The sequence below is a fragment of the Heterodontus francisci genome, chromosome 1 (assembly GCF_036365525.1).
Source record: "Heterodontus francisci isolate sHetFra1 chromosome 1, sHetFra1.hap1, whole genome shotgun sequence".
In the NCBI taxonomy this organism is placed as follows: Eukaryota; Metazoa; Chordata; class Chondrichthyes; order Heterodontiformes; family Heterodontidae; genus Heterodontus; species Heterodontus francisci.
The window spans coordinates 64,334,542-64,354,728 of NC_090371.1; the positions used below are offsets into that span (position 1 = coordinate 64,334,542).

The window sequence follows — 20,187 nt, forward strand, 5'->3', positions numbered from 1 at the left end:
TTCAGTTTTCTATGTATTATCGGGAATGTTCTTGGATAAAGTTATGATGGAATTTTTTTTGTGCTGTGTTTTATTTCAGGATTTTGGCCAAGAGGATGCCTTGATGGTCTACAGCAAAGGGATGAAAAGGTGGGGAAGTGTGGAGCAACAGTGATGTGGAGATGTGATTTGGAATTATATCACCGTTCCTTCACTGTTGCTGGGTCAAAATCATGGAACTCCCTCCCTAACAGCACTGTGGGAGTACATAGACTTCAGCAGTTCAAGAAGGCAGCTCACCACCACCTTATCAAGGGCAATTAGAGATGGACAATACATGCCTTGACAGAGATTCCCAAATCGCATGAATGAATAAATAAATAAAATAAAGCTACAAATCTATCCCACCAAATAATATGGTGTAAGTTGGGACACAGTCATTTTGAGTGTCCATTAAAGGGATCCTTCACTGCAGTCAGGGAAAGTTTGAAGCAGATATGGCACTCATTTTTACTGCAGTCATTGTGGATTATGAGCCTTAAAATATTCCCTGTTAATTGCATTTGCTGCTGTAGGTGCTGTAATAAAAGCTGCTTCTGTTAGAAACTGCTGCTCAATTTCATTCCTGTTGCTTTCATACTTCCCCTTTAACATGCATCTGCAGGTCCTTCATAATCAGCCATCCTGCCAGATTTCCTGCCCCCCGCTTGGGAGCTGCCTGTAACAAGTGCATCAGACTAATGCAAACAAGGCCCAACTACAAAAATGGCTCAGACTCCAGTGGACTCTTTTGGGCAGGTGAAACAAATGCCTGCCTTATTAACATGGTATGCAAAAATATACCCACACGCCCCCATTGTATCCTAAGAGTGTGAGTGCATAAAAAATGACTAAACAATTTCATCTGTAGAGATTAATGCTAATTTGTCTTCGCCCTTTTCCTGCATATGGTATCTCGCACTGTGGTATACTTTTATCGTCATCAGCTAGCTTCCACTACTTCACTCAAGTGGTCATTATTCACATAAGCCTTGACAACACGAGTCACTGGTTAGAGAACTGAATTAGGAGGTCTAGGTATTTTTTTCACCACTATAGCTCCCAGGTGAGGTAAGACCAATTGTCATACCCAGATCCTGCACTGGTTGTGGAAAAACAAATCAACAGAGGTCAAGAGTTGAAACTGGAGTCTTGCTGTTTTAAATGGTTTAGCCGTACTTCCCCAAAAAACCATACAGAGAGCTTGTTTAATATCTCCTAAGTTAGATCAGCCATGGCTCATTGGTTTGAGGTAACATAACAATTTCTATTTAGACAGTGAAAAACAAGTGACACTACATAGGTCCAAAAAACTCAACTTTACTGTTCAAAATTGATACATGGAATACAATAGAAGCTGGATTATATTGACACTGGTAAGAAGTTTTCTCACAGAAAAATGTTAGGCACAAATATTGTGTTTTGGATTATTCACATACGATGCAGTTACTCACAAAATAAAGAGGGAGGAAGTACACACTGTAGCATCTCTTCTATAAGTTTGTTTTCCGAATTACACAAATATGTGTGATACGATGAACATGTTATCTATGACTGAGGGAGTCTAAGTGTGTTGCATCAGAACTGGTAATTTATCAGTGAATGTTACAAGAAAAGGCTACTGTAATTGGAACAATGTAGATATGAGGGTGAGTAACTTGAATTGCAATCATTGTTCTTTTTAATACAATATTTGGATGAGACTTTTTTCATCATTACACAAGGGGGTAGCTTCCACCAGGAATATATGCGTTATATTTAACCACATGCAACAGAGTACAACCATAACACAATTCATGGGAAACAAGAAGAGTTGGCTAAGCTTTAATAAATATAATGGCAATCGTCTTTGATCAGAATAAATCCCTGTTAAGAGTGATTTTCCCTTTGGTATAATAGAATTAGCCTTATCAGGACTCCACAGAATGTAGGAACTGTGGGAGATGGAGATGTACGATCCACTATGTAACACACCTGGAGAGCATGCTACAATGGATTGCACGCAGAGGTAGCCAGGCAGAATTTTGACCCACATCAACTTTAAAAAGTCTTCAGGTAGATAGTTGTGGTTTGCTTTTGAACACTTGTTACAATACAGACATGTGAAGGAATCTAATGGTTTTAATGCATGTTTGTAGATAGCCAGAGACTAAATTTAAAAATATTTCTAATCCAGTGCAAAAAACAATGGGATCCTTTAAATTAACCTCCAATGGGGTTGACTGGAGCTGAAATTGTCCTTGTTTGGATGACAACGATAAAGTTTAGCATGTATCACTGAATCTTAAAAGCAGGGAGCCTACATCTGTCACTAAGTTCTCAAGCCCTTAGAAGAATAATTGTAACAGATATTACAAAGTATTTGAAGTTACTCATGTTTGATGGACACAGTCTCAGAAAACATTGTGTACATTTTGGAATTAAACACAGCTCAAAAATTACAATAATGACATACGAAGTTGGATTTTATTCAACTGTAAAATTATAAAATATTAAATAAAAATATGGTTTGTTGGTCAACTTGATTTTGACTAGACAGAAAATGAAATTTGGCAAATGCATTATCATAGAATAATACATAAGCTTCAAATAAGTTTGGTGAATATGGTAATTGCTTCTATCTAGAAAAAGAGCCTTGGAAGTAAAACAAATTCCTATATATTCAATGAGGCATCATTGTTAGATGACCAGTTTCTAATAAGTGAGCTCTTATTTTTGTTTTTTTATTAAAAAAAGATCAAGTTTCTAATTCTTACAATACTCTAATTCTAACACAATCACTATATGTTAAATAAGTCATTTTTGCATGTTTAAGATTAATTGTTAAATTCTTTACAGAAGAAATTTGTGGACTGAGCTACTGACTTCTGTAAAACTAATTCTATACTGATTATTATTTCATAGACAGATACAGGACTCCTGATATTTTCCCTGCACAACTAAATTTAAGTTGGACCTGTGTGCTGTCAAGTTTATATAGGTGGCATTTTGGAAATTATGTGAGAAGTTAAAATGCTCCCTATATGTTTTTATTTTTTTATAAAGAAAGCTAACAAGCAATGATAATGTGAATTTTTTTTTACACAACATAACCTACTACTGTTATAACTGACAAGCATACAAATACGTTTTCCAGTAAAAAAAATCAATGCAGTCCATCACAGGCATATTAAGGTATAATGTTCATAGTGGAGCATTACAGTCCCATCATTTCATATCAGCCATAAGTACAAAACATTGTTTTAAAACAACTGTGATAAAATTACAGGCCACAATCCGTACGATCAAAAATTCACAGTACTGTTACCAACAGTATCCCGTCATCTATTAGCGTCCGCTCTCACTACACAGATGCAGGTATTTGAGGAAGCAGAGCATTGTGGTTAAAAGTTCATGGAGATCACGGTGTCTTTGGCATGATGATTTAGCTGTATGTGGTTGGTTTCTTTCACATTAATTCTTGAAAATATTTTCCTCACCAGATGCAAGATTAAATGGTATTCATTTGCCCTTCAAAAAAATATATCTGCAGGATGATGTGTCCAGTTGAGATCCATGCTTTTGCTTTCCTTCAGTTTATGTGTCTGTGTCCAGTGAATTTTCACAGGGATCTGAGCTTCACATTCCTAGAAGTTTTTTTTTAGGAATCATATTGAAAGGGAGATGCATTGGATCCACATCCACATGTGCAAAATAAAAAGCATGGATTCTCATAATTGCGTTTGCCTTTTACTCAAGGAAAGCAAAGTAATAATCTGTTGAACAAAAGGAAAAATGTTGTGAGAAATATTTTCCAAATAAAAGTAATTTTAACCTACATTTCAAAATACATTTCTACTATATGTACAGTCTGGTGAAAGGTCTCTACTCTTTTATGTAAGATATTCCTAGTAGTCATGACAAGTGACATGTTAGGCCCCCAGCTGCCAAGAATGAGGCACATTAATTTTGTCATGACCATTGGTTTTAAGCTGTTATTGGGGTGAGGGGAGGACTTGTTGAACAGATCGGCCGTGGCTGGAAAAGACATTTGCATATTTAACAGACGGTGTTTGGAAGGACAAAGCTGCCATTCCCTGACATTCAACCCATGATCGACCAGACATTGAAGATGGGGGAGCTCGCATTCTAGGTTGACTGCTAAGATGGCCAAATGCACAAACGGACATGGTCAAACCAGCTAGTCACATGACTAACCTGCTGGGCAACCTGAGTTTTTGAATTTGTACAAACAGTTTGGGCAGAAAGCTGTTTGCTCCTGGACTGAGAAGATCTCTCTCCTGTTTGCTCCCATCTCTTTCTCACAAACCTCTGAATCCACTGAAGACACATGAATCCCAAGAGAGAAAAGTCTCCTGCAGTGAACAAGGTTTAAGAAGAATACTGGGCCCCAATGGAAAGCAAGATCGACCTACAATCAAGGACTTTACAGTGAGCTTGAAGAACAGTAACAACAACTCTTCAAATATTACCTCAAACCTTTCCACTTTATTTTTCTTCTGCTCTTTTCTGTCTCTATTTACATCAGTGTATTGCGTATGAATGCTGGCGTGGGGTGTGCGTGTATCCCGCAGGCGTTAACCGAATTAGAGTTTAAGTTTAATAAATTTAAACTTTTCTTTTTTAAAGCTAAGAAAGCCTGTTTGTGCTGGTTTATTTGCCTTATAATTGGAAAACGGTAAACAAGGATTCACCAAGGGGAAGCTAAAAACATGGTGTGTTTAAAATTAAAACCCTGTTACAGTACGACCAGGTGAAGACTGAAAGGGAGCCCAAGACCTCTTTCTCACCTGGTCATTGAAGCAAGCATTATTCTTCAATAATAAGGGCATGCAAACTATGTTTGATAAGACATTAATAATTCATTGACAGTAAAGAGAACACTATAGGAAGTTGCTGCATATATTTATTTCATCCATAATTTATAAGCAGCAAAGCTGAGAGTTAATTATATAGGTTCACTTTACGAGTGGGCTGACACTATATTTAACAAATTTTCTGTACATTATTCTACTTAGCAACACGTTTCCTTTTTAGTGTACCTGGCTGAGTCTGAAAACTGATTCATTTTCCTATTTACTTTATCATGAAACAAAAATCAAAAAAAGCCCAGTTCCAGTCAAACAACAACAATTTTCTCTTTCTTATCCTGACTGACCTGTTATGCATTTCCATATTTTTAAACATAATTGTAAAGGTTTGTTGTCATCTTTTTGTGCGAAGAGTACTGGATATTCATAGATCATAAGAGAGACAGTGAGAGATTGTGAGATTGATCAATTGTTTAGAACAATATACTTTTTGGTGGCATTGATTCAATAACAAATTCACTGCTGCGTGTTTTTCAACTTCCTGCTGCTGAGATTTTCACCTCTGGTGTCTCACAGAAAGTAGTTCTGGGTGGGTCTTTATCTCACATACATGGCATACATTACATGCAAGAGATAACAATTGTTTATCATAAAGTTTTATTTTCACAACACTTATTTTCATTACCAATTGTTTATTCTTTCATTTTTTCTTTTGCCTTTTTGGTTCATCTCATGAGAGGATGAGAAGGCAATCAATGCCCTAGGTTTTGAAAATCCTGCTCAGTAACCTTTGCTGCATGCTCTTCTCCAAAAAGCATGACCACTATCTTTAAGTCATTTTTTGCCTTTTACGTTTAACCGTGGAGAACATTTTATTTATTATGGAAAACTTGGACACCAGTACTTGAAATGAGAAATGATGAGTACAGTCACTGCAGGCTATCCCCATCTATTTGCCATCAAGTTAACAAACTATTCAATTTCTGCAGTTAGGTTATACAAGATAAATTCTCTTGGGTTGGCAAGTTCTTGCCTATATGGGTGTGCAGCCAATGGGTCTAATATTGTAGAGCTATAATGGAAATAAAAATCATAAGAGTTGTAAAATGGAATGCTGATTCTTGATTACTCAATTTACACGATCAGACAAAATCAAAATCTATCCCATTATATTTGCAGAGAGACCTAACTTCTAAAACTTTCTTACAGAATGGCACATATTCTTCAAAATTACTTCACTTTATTGAAGAGATGCAAATGTCCATTTACTTCCCTTTTATGTCCCTGAACCATTCCCTGCCCAATGAACAGTCAGGTAGCCTGCTTCCAGCTTTTGACCAATATTATTCTGTGCACAACTAAAGCATCCTAACTTGATGCACCCTAAGCAATTATCCTTCACTTTTTTTCTTCCAGCCATTAACGTGCTTCTATGTTGACAAACCTGAGGTCAGGAGCTTAATGAGTGACTATCTCACTCTGACTCGAACTCATTCTTTCCCAGGATCTCAAATTATGAGATTTCTCAGTCTTTCTCTGACTATTGAACACTTTTGAAATCCTATCACTACTTATTGATTTACCCATTTTTTCCTACTCTTTTTCAAGCTGAGGGCCCTGCTCTTTCACATAGGTTTCTCAATTAAACTGAACTGTGGCTAGGAACTGTGGTCAGAAGCCCACTTCCTACATCCCACCATGCCACCATGCTGTCTTTGGTTTTCATTAATGCTGTTAGAATACAGACACTTACACATTGCTCAATAATCATGGGAATTACTAAAATCCTATCAACCACAGAGTGCTTTCCTGCATGTCAGACTATGGCAGAGCATCAAATTAAGAGGAAGCACAAACTGTTCTTCCTGCTATCCATCATGAATTAGCTTGAGGTTTGCAAAACATTCCTTTCACTGCTGACAGTTTTGAGCAATTGAAGAAGTAGCAAAGACTTTCATCCACCTTTACTGTGATATATGCAGCTCTACTAGGGTCTAGAAGTGAAAAAGGCAGAGCTCAAGGACTGCTTTAAATTCTTAATTGATAATTTGTACATTGGCTGTTTGTTGTGATTTTTTAGTGAAACTCTTCTATAATCCTAGAAAGTAATATTCAACGAAAGAAAATACTAATTCTGAGCTAACACGCAGACAAATGATCAATATGTATTTTAGTGCACAAATGAAAAACTATTAAGCAAAGGATACTTGCAAATATCTAATAAAATATGCCTAAGATATGGAATATCAATTCTTCCTTATAATTTGTATAGCCTTTCTTATCATGAGAAGATTTTCTCTGTTAGCTATTTGTTGTGACATTGTAATCTTGAGTATAAAAGAAAGAAATTTCACTACAAACAGCAAACATTGGAAGCTCTTCCTCCATTTTAAGCCCCTGCAGTAATACTTATAGCAAGTGCTGTTTTATTTTACCCAGAATCTTCCTTTTAATCTTGGTGGTGGTGCAGTGCCCTCCACATAGAGCAAGACTTGTGAGCAAGTGGAAACAAGATCAGGATGCATTGTGCCAGCAGTGCACTGGCTCAGAAACCTGACCTCAAGCCTACTGAATACCTCTGGGATGAATTAAAAACAAAGCTGAGGAAAAAAGCAGCTCCAGCATGAAATAAGATCTTTTTGTCCAGGGTTTTCAGAGGGAGTGGGCTAAGATGGAAATACATAGGAAACCGTGTTTCTCCATGAGATATAGAAAGCGGACAGTCATCAAAAGCATCTGATACCCATGGATATATAGGTCTTTGTATACTTACACAAACTATAAATTTTCTGCACTTTGTTAGTAGTCAAAGACTTACTGTAGTAGTTTAAGATATTTGGCTAGACATTGTAAGCTACATAAAAGAGATATTTCATGTTTAACCCTTCAAGTGCTGAAAGCCCTTTGCACCACTTGAAAGAAGCAAAACGTAAATATTCTGTGTTTGCACTCCCTGTGCAGAGAATTGCATGCCAGAAGTTCATATTGGAAAAATAGTCAGGGAGGATAACACACCTATTACACAGCCCGTCAATTTTTCATCCATTGTATGTACTAAATGTACTAAAATGCTGTGGGTGCACCTGGCCACATTACCTCCATTTCCACAATTCTGATACGTGCTTCTGAGTGAATGATGGAAAATTATCCCTTAGATTCTTTTGGTCACCATTTTATGTCCCTTTTCTATCCTCAAGCGACTGACTCTCGATAGGTGATGGCTTCAATGTTGCTGATAGCCTTTAATTGCCTCATCCAAATACACATTCATCATATAGGAACATAGGAAACATAGGAGCAGGAGTAGGCCAGTCAGCCCGTTGTGCCTGCTCCGCCATTCAAAATAATCATGGTTGATCATCTACCTCAACGCCACTTTCCCACACTAACCCCATATCCCTTGATGTCATTGTATCCAGATATCTATTGATTTTTGTCTTGAACATGCTCAATGATTGAGCTTCCACAGCCCTCTGGGGTAGAGAATACCAAAGATTCACCACCTTCTGAATGAAGAAATTCCTCCTCAACTCAGTGTTTAATGGCCTCCCCTTTTTCTGAGACTATATCCCCTGGTTCTAGTCACCAGCCAGAGGAAACATCCTATCTACATCCACCCTGTCACGGCCTGTAAAAATGTTGTAAGCGTCAATGAGATCACCTCCCATTCTTCAAAACTCTAGAGAATACAGGCCCAGTTTCCTCAATCTCTCCTCATAAATCCCACCATCCCAGGAATTAGTCTGGTGAACCTCTGTTGCACTCCCTCTATGGCAAGTATATCCTTCCTTAGATGAGGAGATCAAAGCTGTACACAATACTTCAGGTGCGGTCTCACCAAAACTATATACAATTGCAGCAAACCTTCTTTACTCCTGTACTCAAAACCCCTTGCAACGAAGGCCAACATACCATTTTCCTTCCTAATTGCTTGCTGAACCTGCATGCTAGCTTTTAGTGACTCATGAACAAGGACACCAGATCCCTTTGGACATCAACTCTTCTGTAAGATTATTAGGTTACTAATAGTTACTAACCAGCCTACTAATTGTTAAAATCCAGCTATCAACTAACAACTAACTTATTATCATAAACTAACATTTAGCTTTATTCTAACCCTTCTTTGTAGTATAGTAAAGTGGAAAAACCTAGGAAATAGGGCACAGTATGAACAGGATGTCAAGACAGAGGAATTCTGGGAAATTATGTCAAGTTTTAAAATGTTTACTTGCAGCAAAAGGATGAGACCTTGAGAGCAGATTGTGAAAACAGCTTCTGCATAGATTTGTCTCATAGTGAGAAAGGCAACCTCAAAATGTAAAAGCATTGACATAAAGTAGTCAACACAAAGTGTAACTACTTGCGCAAATCCAAAAGGGTGGCAACCATCACAAAACTATACTTGGTTGGTTAAGAAAGGCATCCTTTAATACAAGACTAATCACTGATAGGGAGAGGGGAAGGTTAACTGGAAAGCTGCCAGGATAAAAGGAGTCCTGTCTTTGACACTGTATGGCAGAGAATTTTGGACAAGAGACAAGAGAGAGAGAAAGAGAGAGACCGACCGAAAAACTTGAAGACAAAAAGCTACAAGAGAAAGAGTCGTGCGTTCTGCCGTCCAGTCTCTAATATGGGCAGTATCTATGTTAGACACTTTCCAATCTCTCACCATTTAAGAAATACTCTGCATTTCTGTTTTTCCTACCAAAGTGGATAATATCACATTTTTCCACATTATATTCTATCTGCCATGTTCTTGCTAATTCAGTTAGTCTGTCTAAATCCCCTTGGAGCATCTTTGCATCCTCCTCACAACTCACACTCCCATCTAGTTTTGTCTCATCAGCAAACTTGGAAATATTACATTTGGTCCCCACATCCAAATCATTGATATAGATTGTGAATAGCCTTGTGAGGCGCCCCTTGATCTGGATGAGGAATAGGAGGAGACCACGAAGCTAGGTAGAGAAGCACGAGTTGCTGCAGGAAAGAGGGGCAGAAGGGCCCTCATCCAGATGGCCACCCTTGTGTACGGCTGTAGCAAGCTGTGCACAGACCCTCAGTACATAAACACCAAGGACCGGATTTTTAAAGCCCACTGATGTGGGTGCAAGCATGGTTTAAAGATCATGTTTTGGAAGTCAGCACTGGGACTCGTTGTCTCCTAAACGTGATGCCATTTTTAAAGGGAGGGAGGGAATGGGTTGGGCATATGCCTAAAATTAAGTGCCTGTTGAGTTCATTGAAGAGCTCATTATCAGGCTTGTCAGCGGCAGTTTTTAATTTTCAAAGGTTGGGAAGGGGGGAACACAGCAGGGTGTTCAATTCGTGAACACAATGGGGGGGCCATGAGGACTCTGGGAAGGGCACAAGGTAAAGCTCAGCTGCTTCAAAAGTGCGACAGAGTATTTATTGCTGGAGCTGTAAGACTTGTTTTTCTCAGTGGGGAGTGGCAGGAAACCGGAGAGGGACATGAGGCCACTGACATCACAGCGGCACCTTGGGTTGGCAGAGAAAGGCCTGGTGAATGTACAAAGCCCAGCTAAGGGAGTTCAGATGGGAACAGACTACTCTGACATTGGACAGAACAGCCAGGATGAACTTCAGCAGATGCAACCTCCTGAATAGCAGGACACCAGAGGAGCACAATGAGGGGGCTGCAAGGGAGGAAGGCACTACACACGACATCAGGTGCACAGCCGAAGAATCAGCTACCTGCAAATGACAGAGCGCCAGTGTTTGCGCCTATCCAGGCAGATGGTCTCGGACCTGCATGCTCTGATCCAAATGACCTGAGCCTTGTAGATCCCTGACAGTCCCCTTATCTGCAGAATGAAGGTCTCTGTCACCCTAAACTTCGAGGCAACCCGGTCTTTCCAGGCATCAGTTGTGGACGTAGGTGTCATCTCGCAATCGGCAGCTCATCAGGCAGGTCCCAGATGCCATTTTCAGGAGGACAGTAACTACACCTACTTTGATGCAGATGGGTCTGCACAGGCACAAAGGGTTTCACCTCCATCACTGGATTCCTCCAGTGCAGGGCATCATCGCTTGTGTGCATGTGACCATCAAGGCACCAAGCAACTGGCCAGTGAGATCCATCAACAGGAAGGGCTTCCAACCCCTTAAAATTCAACTGGTCTGTGACCACAACAAGAGCTTCCTCTATGTGTGAACTCACTTTCTTGGCAGCTGCCATGACTTCTTCATCCTCCGCCAGTCCAGGCTGCCTCAGTACTTTACTCCATCCCTCAAAATGCGTTTCATACTATTTCATACTATTTCATGGGAGCTCTGTAGGGTTATCATAGAATCAAATAATCATAGAACAATACAGCACAGAAGGCAGCCATTCGACCCACCGGGCCAGTGCTGACTCTCTGAAAGAGCTACCAATTATCACATACTCTTTCCCCATAGCCTTTTCCTTTTCTAGTATTTATCCAATTTCTCTTTGAAAGTTACTGCTGAAGCTGCCTGAATGCAACGGATTCCAGATCATTCCTATTTAATCCTGTTAGGGGAACTGAGAGGTCATATTTATAAACTGGGCTAGAATAGTACTAAGTTAGATGCTGAGAGGTTTTTCTGTACTGTAGGGTTGCAGAGGCCTGGAACAAATTGTCAGCTCAAGTGTTGAGTGAGATTTCTCTGTGACAGTTCAAAAAATGAACTGGATAGTTCTGTGCTGTAACTAATGTTACTGTGTAGAGAACTGTTTGTGCCCCATATCCATGGTGATCTCCCGGAACTTGTTTTTGCTCACCTTGGCGAGTGTAGAGGAATTGCCCAGAATTTTGATCTCTGAATTGGCCTACAGTTTTAACAGTGCCTTTTTGCATCATGACTGTTCGGGACAAGCGCGATACACCAGCCTGTATTTTGCCGTCTGTTCATAAGCTCATCAATCCATGCGGGTGCACTCTGATGTAAGGACTGTCCTTCACCCACCTTGTTTTACATGGCAATGGCAGGCATTTATGTCACTAGTGTTGCAGCTAGGACACTTGCCATTAGAACCAGGCCACAAAACTATAAGGAAGCTTTCAGGCCAGGGAGTGTCAGGAACTTCTCAGGAAACAAAACAAAACTGACACCAATGCTCTAATATATAAGGGAGTGGCATTTAAATAGAACCATAGAACCATAGAAAAATTACGGCACAGAGGAGGCCATTCAGCCCATCATGTCTGCGCCGGCTGAAAAAACTAGCCGCCCAATCTAATCCCACCTTCCAGCACCTGGTCTGTAGCCTTGCAGGTTACAGCACTTCAAGTGCAGGTCCAGGTACCTTTTAAATGAGTTGAGGGTTTCTGCCTCCACCATTGAACCAGGCAGCGAATTCCAGACACCCACCATGCTCTGGGTGAAAAAGTTTTTCCTCATGTCCTCCTCTAATCCTTCTACCAATCACCTTATATCTGTGCCCCCTGGTAATTGACCTCTCCGCTAGGTGAAACAGGTCCTTCCTGTCTACTCTGTCTCGGCCCCTCATAATTTTGTACACCTCAATTAAGTCACCTCTCAGACTCCTCCGTTCTAAGGAAAACAACCCTAGCCAATCCATTCTTTCCTTATAGCTGTAGACTCCAGAATGATATCAATGGTTTGGTTGAGTGGGCGGAAAAGTGGCAAATGGAATTCAATCCAGAGAAGTGTGAGGTAATGCATTTGGGGAGAGCAAACAAAGCAAGGGAATACACAGCACAGGGAAAGCACTGCCAACATTCTTGTAAATCTCCTCTGTACTCTCTCCAGAGCAATTTTGTCCTTCCTGTAATGTGGTGACCAGAACTGTACGCAATATCCCAGCTGTGACCTAACCAGCGTTGTATCCAGTTCCAGCATCACAGCCCTGCTTTTGTATTCTGTACCTCAGCCAATAAAGGAAAGCATTCCATATGCCTTCATCACCACTCTATCTTCCTGTTCTGCCACCTTCAGGGACCTGTGGACATGCACTCCAAGGTCTCTCACTTCTTTTATCCCTCTCAATATCTTCCTGTTTACTGTGCATTCCCTTGCTTTGTTTGCTCTCCCCAAATGCATTACCTCACACTTCTCTGGATTGAATTCCATTTGCCACTTTTCCGCCCACTCAACCAAACCATTGATATCATTCTGGAGTCTACAGCTATCCTCTTCACTATCAACTACACCGCCAATTTTTGTGTCATCTGCAAATTTCCCAATCATGCCTCCCCACAGTTACTTCCAAACAGCAAGGGACCCAACACTGAGCCCTGTGGAACGCCACTGGATACTGCTTTCCATCTGCAAAAACATTTGTCGATATTACCTTTTGTTTCTTGTCATTGAGCCAATTTTGGATCCAACCTAGCGCATTCCTCTGTATCATTTTTCATACCAGTCTGCCATGTGGGACCTCGTCAAATGCCTTACTAAAGTCCATGCAGACCACAACCATTGCGCTACCCTCATCAATCCTCCTTGTTACTTCCTCAAAAAACTCAATCAAGTTAGTAAGACATGACCTTCCCTTAGCAAATCCATGCTGACTATCCCTGAATAATCCTAAGTGGCAGTTTATCCTGTCCCTCAGAATTAATTCTAACAATTTACCCACCCAAGGTCAAACTGACCGGCCTATAGTTATTTGACCTATACCTTGCACCCTTTTTAAACAATGGTATAACGTTTGCAGACCTCCAATCCTCTGGCATCTCACCTGTATCTAGTGAGGATTTGAAGATGATCCTCAGCGCATCCGCTATTTCCTCCCTGGCTTCTTTTAACAACCTGGGATGCAATCCATCTGGCCCTGGTGATTTATCCACTTTCAAGTATGTCAGACCCTCACGTACTTCCTCTTTCATTATGCTTATTGTATGTACTATTTCACACTCCTCCTCTTTTACTACAATGTCTGCATCATCCCTCTCCTTTGTGAAGACAGAGACAAAATACCTGCCCACATCTTCTGCATCCATGCATAAGTTCCCTTGTACATCTTTGATAGGCCCTACCCTTTCCTTAGTTAACCACTTGTTCTTAATGCACTGATAAAAATCTTTAGGTTTTCCTTGATTTTACCTGCCAATAATTTTTCATGTCCTCACTTTGCTTTCCTAATTTCTTTTTTTACTTCACCCCTGCACTTTCTATACTCCTCTAGGCTTTCTAAAGTATTAAGTTTTTGTGATCGTCATAAGCTTTCTTTTTCTGCTTTAACTTACCCTGTGTGCTTCTAGATAACCGGGCGTTCGAGATTTGGCCATATCACCCTTTATCTTTGTGGGGACATGCCTACACTGTGTCTGTAGAATCTCTCTTTTGAATGCCTCCCACTGGTTTGCCACTGATTTTCCTTCAAGTAGCTATATCCAGTCCACTTTCTCCAGATCACCTCTCAGTTTCTTAAAATTTGCCTTCCCCCAATTTAGAACTTTTACTCCTGTTTTATCTTTGTCCTTTTCCATGATTATGGTAAAACTAACTGTATTATGGTCACTACCTCCAAAATGGTCACCCACTGCTACTTCATCCACTTGCCAGCTTCATTACAGAAAACTAAATCTAGAATTGCACCACTTCTTGTTGGGCTTATTACATGCTGGCTAAAAAGGTTCTCTTGACTGCAGTTCAAGAATTTTGTGCCCTTTGTGTCCTTCACACTATTTGTATCCCAGTTGATATTAGGGCAGTTGAAATCCCCAACTATTATTGCCCTATTGTTTTTGCACTCAGAAATTTGCCTACATATTTGTTCTTCTATCTCCCTCTCACTATTTGGGGGTCTATAGTGCACTCCTGGTAGTGTGGCTGCCCCTTTTTTATTTCTGAGCTCAACCCATATGGCCTCATTTGATGATTCATTTAGCATATCATCCCTCCTCACAGCTGTTATTGATTTCTTAACCAATAGTGCTACACCTCCTCCTTTTTTATCCCCCTCTCTATGCCACCTGAAAATTCTATATCCAGGGATGTTCAGCTGACATTCTTGCCCCTCTTTAAGCCAAGTTTCCGTTATAGCAATGATATCGTGTTGCCATATCGTATTGTCTATCTGTGCTCTCAGCTCAGCGGCTTTATTTACTATACTCCTTGCATTTAAATAAATACATACTCAAATAAATAACTAAATAAATAAAATTTAAATAAGTAAATGATTAATTGTAAGAAAAATATGGCTCCTCTTTGGAGGGTGTAAGCCACAATCCTGGCCTAAATCACTGGTGGGACCTACTTCTGCCCTTTGGTAGACCATTATGTCGTAGGGTTCCGAAGAAGAGTCACTGACCCGAAACGTTAACTCTGCTTCTCTTTTCACAGATGCTGCCAGACCTGCTGAGTGGTTCCAGCATTTCTTGTTTTTATTTCAGATTTCCAGCATCTGCAGTATTTTGCTTTTATATCATAGTTGTACTCCTGCCATTGAAATGCTGGAGCTCCTGATGCAGAGAGTCCAAAATCCAGGCCTCCATCCATCCTCCCACCTTCTGCTTCAATGGGTTTGGGAGAAATGGCTCCGCCCTAATTGGGCATCCAGGTTAGGGTCCGGCATAACTGAGTCTCAGACTTTTTAAGATATATTTCTTCTTGAGATGTGGGTGATGTTTGCAAGGCTGCATTTCTTGCTCATTCCTAATTGCCCTGAAAAGGTGGTGATGGGTTATCTTTGTGAGCTGCCGCAGTCTTTTTGGGGATGATGCTCTCCTAATGTCATTGGGTAGAGAATTTCAAGATACTGATTCAATGATGATGAAATGTATGTCTGACTCAGGATGGTGGCCCTTGCAGTGCACGAGGGGTTCTTTGACTCCATAGGGTAAATTGATCCCAAGAGTTAACTCAGAATAAATGACTGGAATGTACTTTTGACAATGGGCCATTGTAACATTTTCTGCTATTGAGTCCTCTCCAAACAGATCTCACCATCTGCCCCAGCTGTGTTTTGCACAGTACACATAAAAAATACTTCACTGGAATGTAGTCAGCTGCAGTATGGCATAGCAACATTGTCAACAACTGCTTGCATAACCATTTTCTCACAAGTATAACATACAGTTTCCAGTGATGCTTTTAATCCACTGGGCGTTTTCACAGTGTTGTACTGAGACGTCGGCACAAAAATAATCCCTTTGAGTACTAAAAGGAATTCGTGGCTTTCAGCACACAAACATATATGCATTTTCCATCATGTCAAATTTGTGAAGATAACTTTCTGAACATTTTTATGTCGAATATTTAAAGAATTTTGTTGAACAAAGTTAGAGCAACGTAATATTCAAGTGGTGATTTAGCTACATCATTACCACAACCTCTGCCTAGAATGAATTGGAATGTCCCAATCAACAATTACCACAAATAACCTTGTTAAATTTTACTTTAGCAACCTGTTTCCCTGCTTTTTATTTTCATTCTCTCTAGCTCCTCTAGTGGTCCACTGTCCAGCTGCTTTACTATCTCGCTCTCCAGTTTCTTTAATAACCCTTTTTTCAGCTTCTTTAATGTGTCACCACTCCCTCTCACTGCTTGCCATCAGATTGAAATTGTCTGGTTCCCTTGCTTTCTCCATGATGCTCACCATTGTCTCTTAATGCAATAGCTATAAGGCTGTGTGAAGTAGAGGGAAAAGAAAATTGCTGTGCAGGCAAAACAGAGAAAGAAAAATAAGAAAGGTAAGAGAAAACTAGGTGAAAGAGAAAAATGAGGCAAGTAAGAAATAAAAATGGATAGACAAAAATGGCAGACAACAGAAATTACAGTACAGGAGACCATTCAGCCCATTGTCTCTGCGCTAGCTTTTTGCTATGGAAATCCAAAAATAAACCCACTATCCTACTATCTCCCAGTAGCCCTGTATCTTCCTCTGTTTCAGAAGAGAGAGAGATAAAAACAGAAGTGGAAGAGGAGAAAATTTGAGCTAAGCAGAAGTGGAGGAAGACAGGGAGACTCTTATCAATTTAACACTATCAGTATTCTTAGTTATAGGGGCATAAGAGCCTGAGAATTTCTTGGTTGGACCTGGTCCAACAAAAGTTTGAGAACCACTAAATGAAATGTTTTGACTCAAATTAATTGCCAAGAATGATATGTGGCTTGAGTGAGCCTTGTGTGAAAGCATGCAGATGAACACGGTTTACATGTGTGCTTACTATAATTTTAACATGGTCTACAGTGAGCAGTTATATCATTGGACCAATTATGACACTGGCATCTACCTGACAATTTGGAAAATTGCTTAGGCATATTCTATCCACAAGAAACAGGTTAAACCTGACCCAGTGAATCACTGCGCTATCAGCTTCCTCTCAATTATCAGTAAAATGATGGAAGTAGTGCTGTCAAGCAGCTCGTACTCACCAATAATCTATTCACCAATGCTCTGTTCAAGTTCTGCCAGAACCACTTAGCTCATCACAGCGTTGATCCAGACATGAACTGAATGCTGGAGGAAAGGTCAGAATAGCTGCCTTTGATATCAAGGGATTTTGACAGAGTATGTTACCAAGGAGCCCGAGCTAAACCGGTGCCAATGGATGTCAAGAGGAAACTGTCCATTAGGTGGGAGTCATATCTAACACAAAGCATGGTGTTGTGGGTATCAGAAGTCAATCATCACAGGGCCAGGCAATATTCCAAGAGAAGGGCTCTTCACTTATGATTCGATAATGTTCAGTTCCAATTACAACTCCTCCAAAATAAAGCCATCCGAAAGAAGGGCCTGAACAAGTTGCAGGCAGAGGCTGCTAAGTGACAAGTAACATTTGTGCCATATAGGTAAAATGCAAAGACCATTTCCAACAAAAATGACCCAGCTAGCTCCCCGACCTTTACCACATTACCATAGCCAAGTCTCCATCAATGTCCTATGCATCTCATTAAATATAGGTTTAAATGGATCAGCCAGATCAACAATGTGGCTAGGATTAGAGACTGGTTACAATGCAGTAAATGGCTCACTCCTGATCCAACTGCAACAACACTCAAGATGCTTGAAGCTCTCCAGATCAAAGCAGTACAGTTGATTGTCATCCCTGCCACTAGACTGAATGTCCACCCAATCTACCACCAGAATATTGTGGCCACAGTATGTAGTATCTGCAATGTAGCAATTCACAAATCTTACTTCAACGGCATCTGCCAGCCCTGGCTATCATCAAGGAGATCAATAGCAGTGATATTGTGGGAACACCATTACCTCCAAGTCACACACAAGCCCGATTTGTACATAAATCACCATTCCTTCACTGTCGTTTGATCAATATCCTGGAATTCCAAACCTAACACCAGTGTATGAACACCAGAAGCACAGTGTCTACAAAAGTTCAGGGAGCAGGCTGACCATGACTTTATCAAGGCAACTGGGGATGGGCAACAAATGAGGCCTTGCCAGTATTACCCACAAACCAAACAAAAAATAAATACATTTCATGGGTTTAATAGTTATTTGATATAGGGTCTATTTATACTGTAAGAGAAACAAACAGCATTTCAGCGTTTCTAGCATTTTTTTAAAAGTACGTTGTTAGGATGGATTATGTTGAGCAAGAGTGGTAGCTGGTACATCCAGTGATTTGATTAAGCATCTGCATTTATGGGTAACCTCAACATTCATGGTATTCAACAAGTGGTTTTCAATGCATTGTGGCAATCATAAACCTACAGAGTCCTACAGTGTTTAAAAACCGATGTCTTGGTCATAGCACAATGGTTCACCACCACCTTCTCAAGGACAATTAGGGACGGGCAATAAATGCTTGCCTTGCCAGTGTTGCACACATCCCGTGAATGAATAATTAAAAAAACAAATCACTATTACTTGCTTCAATAACAGCTGTTTCTACAGCAGCTGGAGCAATAAAAAATAACTACAAATTCAGAAGCTGGCAGGCCCAAAGGCACATAGGTGCAATTTTCTACTGTGGCACTCTGCAGGTACTTTTCATTAATTAGCCTGTATAGTGTGGTAAGGTGCTCAGCCTGACTGTGGCAATTTACCTCTGCCTTTAAAAGTGACGTTTGCATTGACAGTGGGAGTGACCCTGCCTCTGGATACATGTCCAGAAACCTTGGGCTGGATTTTCCATTTGGTGTCAGGACCCAAACGTTGGGATCAAATGCGGGCCCTGACTCCACACTGTGTTGGGAATAGTCACCTGACACAATTTTTGGTGAGCTAACCAATTAGTGGCCAGAAGGTGCGCTCGCAGTCAGTTAAGGATGGCGGGAAGGCTCTCGAGGCTGGAGAGCCAATAGGAGACCCTCCAGTGATGACACACTGGGAGCCCCACCATCAGAGGTGGGAGCTGACAATGCCTGCACAGAGAGAGAGAGAGAGAGGTGTCCTCTGAAGATCAGGTAAAAAAAATGATTTAAAAATGACCACAGCTGCCAGGCTGTGATCATGGAAGGGCAACTCCTCAACTGGATGGCCAGCAGCTGCTGCTGTGGCCCAACGGCCATGGTGGGTGCGGAGGAGAGAGTCTTTAACTGGATGAAGTGCTGCCACCACCCACCATAATATCCCACGGAGGCTGCCTCCTCTCACTGGCCATGTTGTGGCCACAGTGTGGGGCCCCCCTGCCGACTGGAAAATTCCAATCGGTGCAGGAGAGCCGCTTAATTACCTCAATTGCAGGTGAGAAGTCATTCCATCCTTGACCTGGCATTCTCAAAAATGGGGCGGGATCATGCCAGCAAACTGGCATGCCAGCCGGCGGTGCGCAATTCCAGGCCAGCCCACCTCCAGATCTGCTCCCATTGGCAATCGAAAATCCTGCCCCATATTTACTTTAGTAACCTGCTGCTGAATCAGCTCTGCTGTAGGCAGCACTTCAATAAAGTAAGGGCCAAATCATTGAAATTAGTACTCCTGGTGCAGACCTTTGTATGACAGGGATATATAATGAGAACTGAGGCACAGATGTTGGCATTCTGGATTTGCGGCCATCTGGATATTCTGTCCATTCTAAGTAATGGATGAAAAATGCTGGCTGCCCTGAAATGTAAGCTTTATGTCAGAGGCACTATTAAATTTACCCCTAAATGCAACAATAGTTGTACTAGTTTCATAAATCGCAACCCAACTCGCAATCATGACATTTGCTCAAAAGGTTAAAAAATGGCTTCACTATAGAGTCATTTCCCATATAAAAATATAATTCAGAAAATAAAGGAATGTTGCATCTTACCAGATAAATAAAATGATGATCATGCCAATGAAAAGTGTCATCGATGATTCCACTCTCAGAGAACTGTTATTTTGTCGGTTGGCACTAACGCTTGGAGTTGTACTGGTTAAAGGTTCTGAAACTGTTACAGCAAGAAAAGAATTGTTAAATTGATGGTATTCATTTTATAGTATCCTAATATTTAATAGTTGTAAGCT

At 40.6% G+C, this 20,187-nt stretch overlaps 1 protein-coding gene across 3 annotated transcripts in view; it reads right to left on the reverse strand.

The window, feature by feature from the left end:
• Window positions 1-1,327: 1,327 nt before the first annotated feature.
• The window catches only part of LOC137378647 (ciliary neurotrophic factor receptor subunit alpha-like), a 578,914-nt gene continuing 560,054 nt past the window's right edge, over window positions 1,328-20,187 (reverse strand). For all 3 annotated transcript variants that reach the window (XM_068049059.1, XM_068049135.1, XM_068048974.1), the window contains 2 exons: window positions 19,991-20,111; window positions 1,328-3,773 (listed from right to left, as the gene is read on the reverse strand). In XM_068049059.1, coding sequence (XP_067905160.1) covers window position 3,773; window positions 19,991-20,111 — 122 coding nt within the window. In that variant the 3' untranslated portion in view covers window positions 1,328-3,772. The remainder of the gene's footprint in view (window positions 3,774-19,990; window positions 20,112-20,187) is intronic.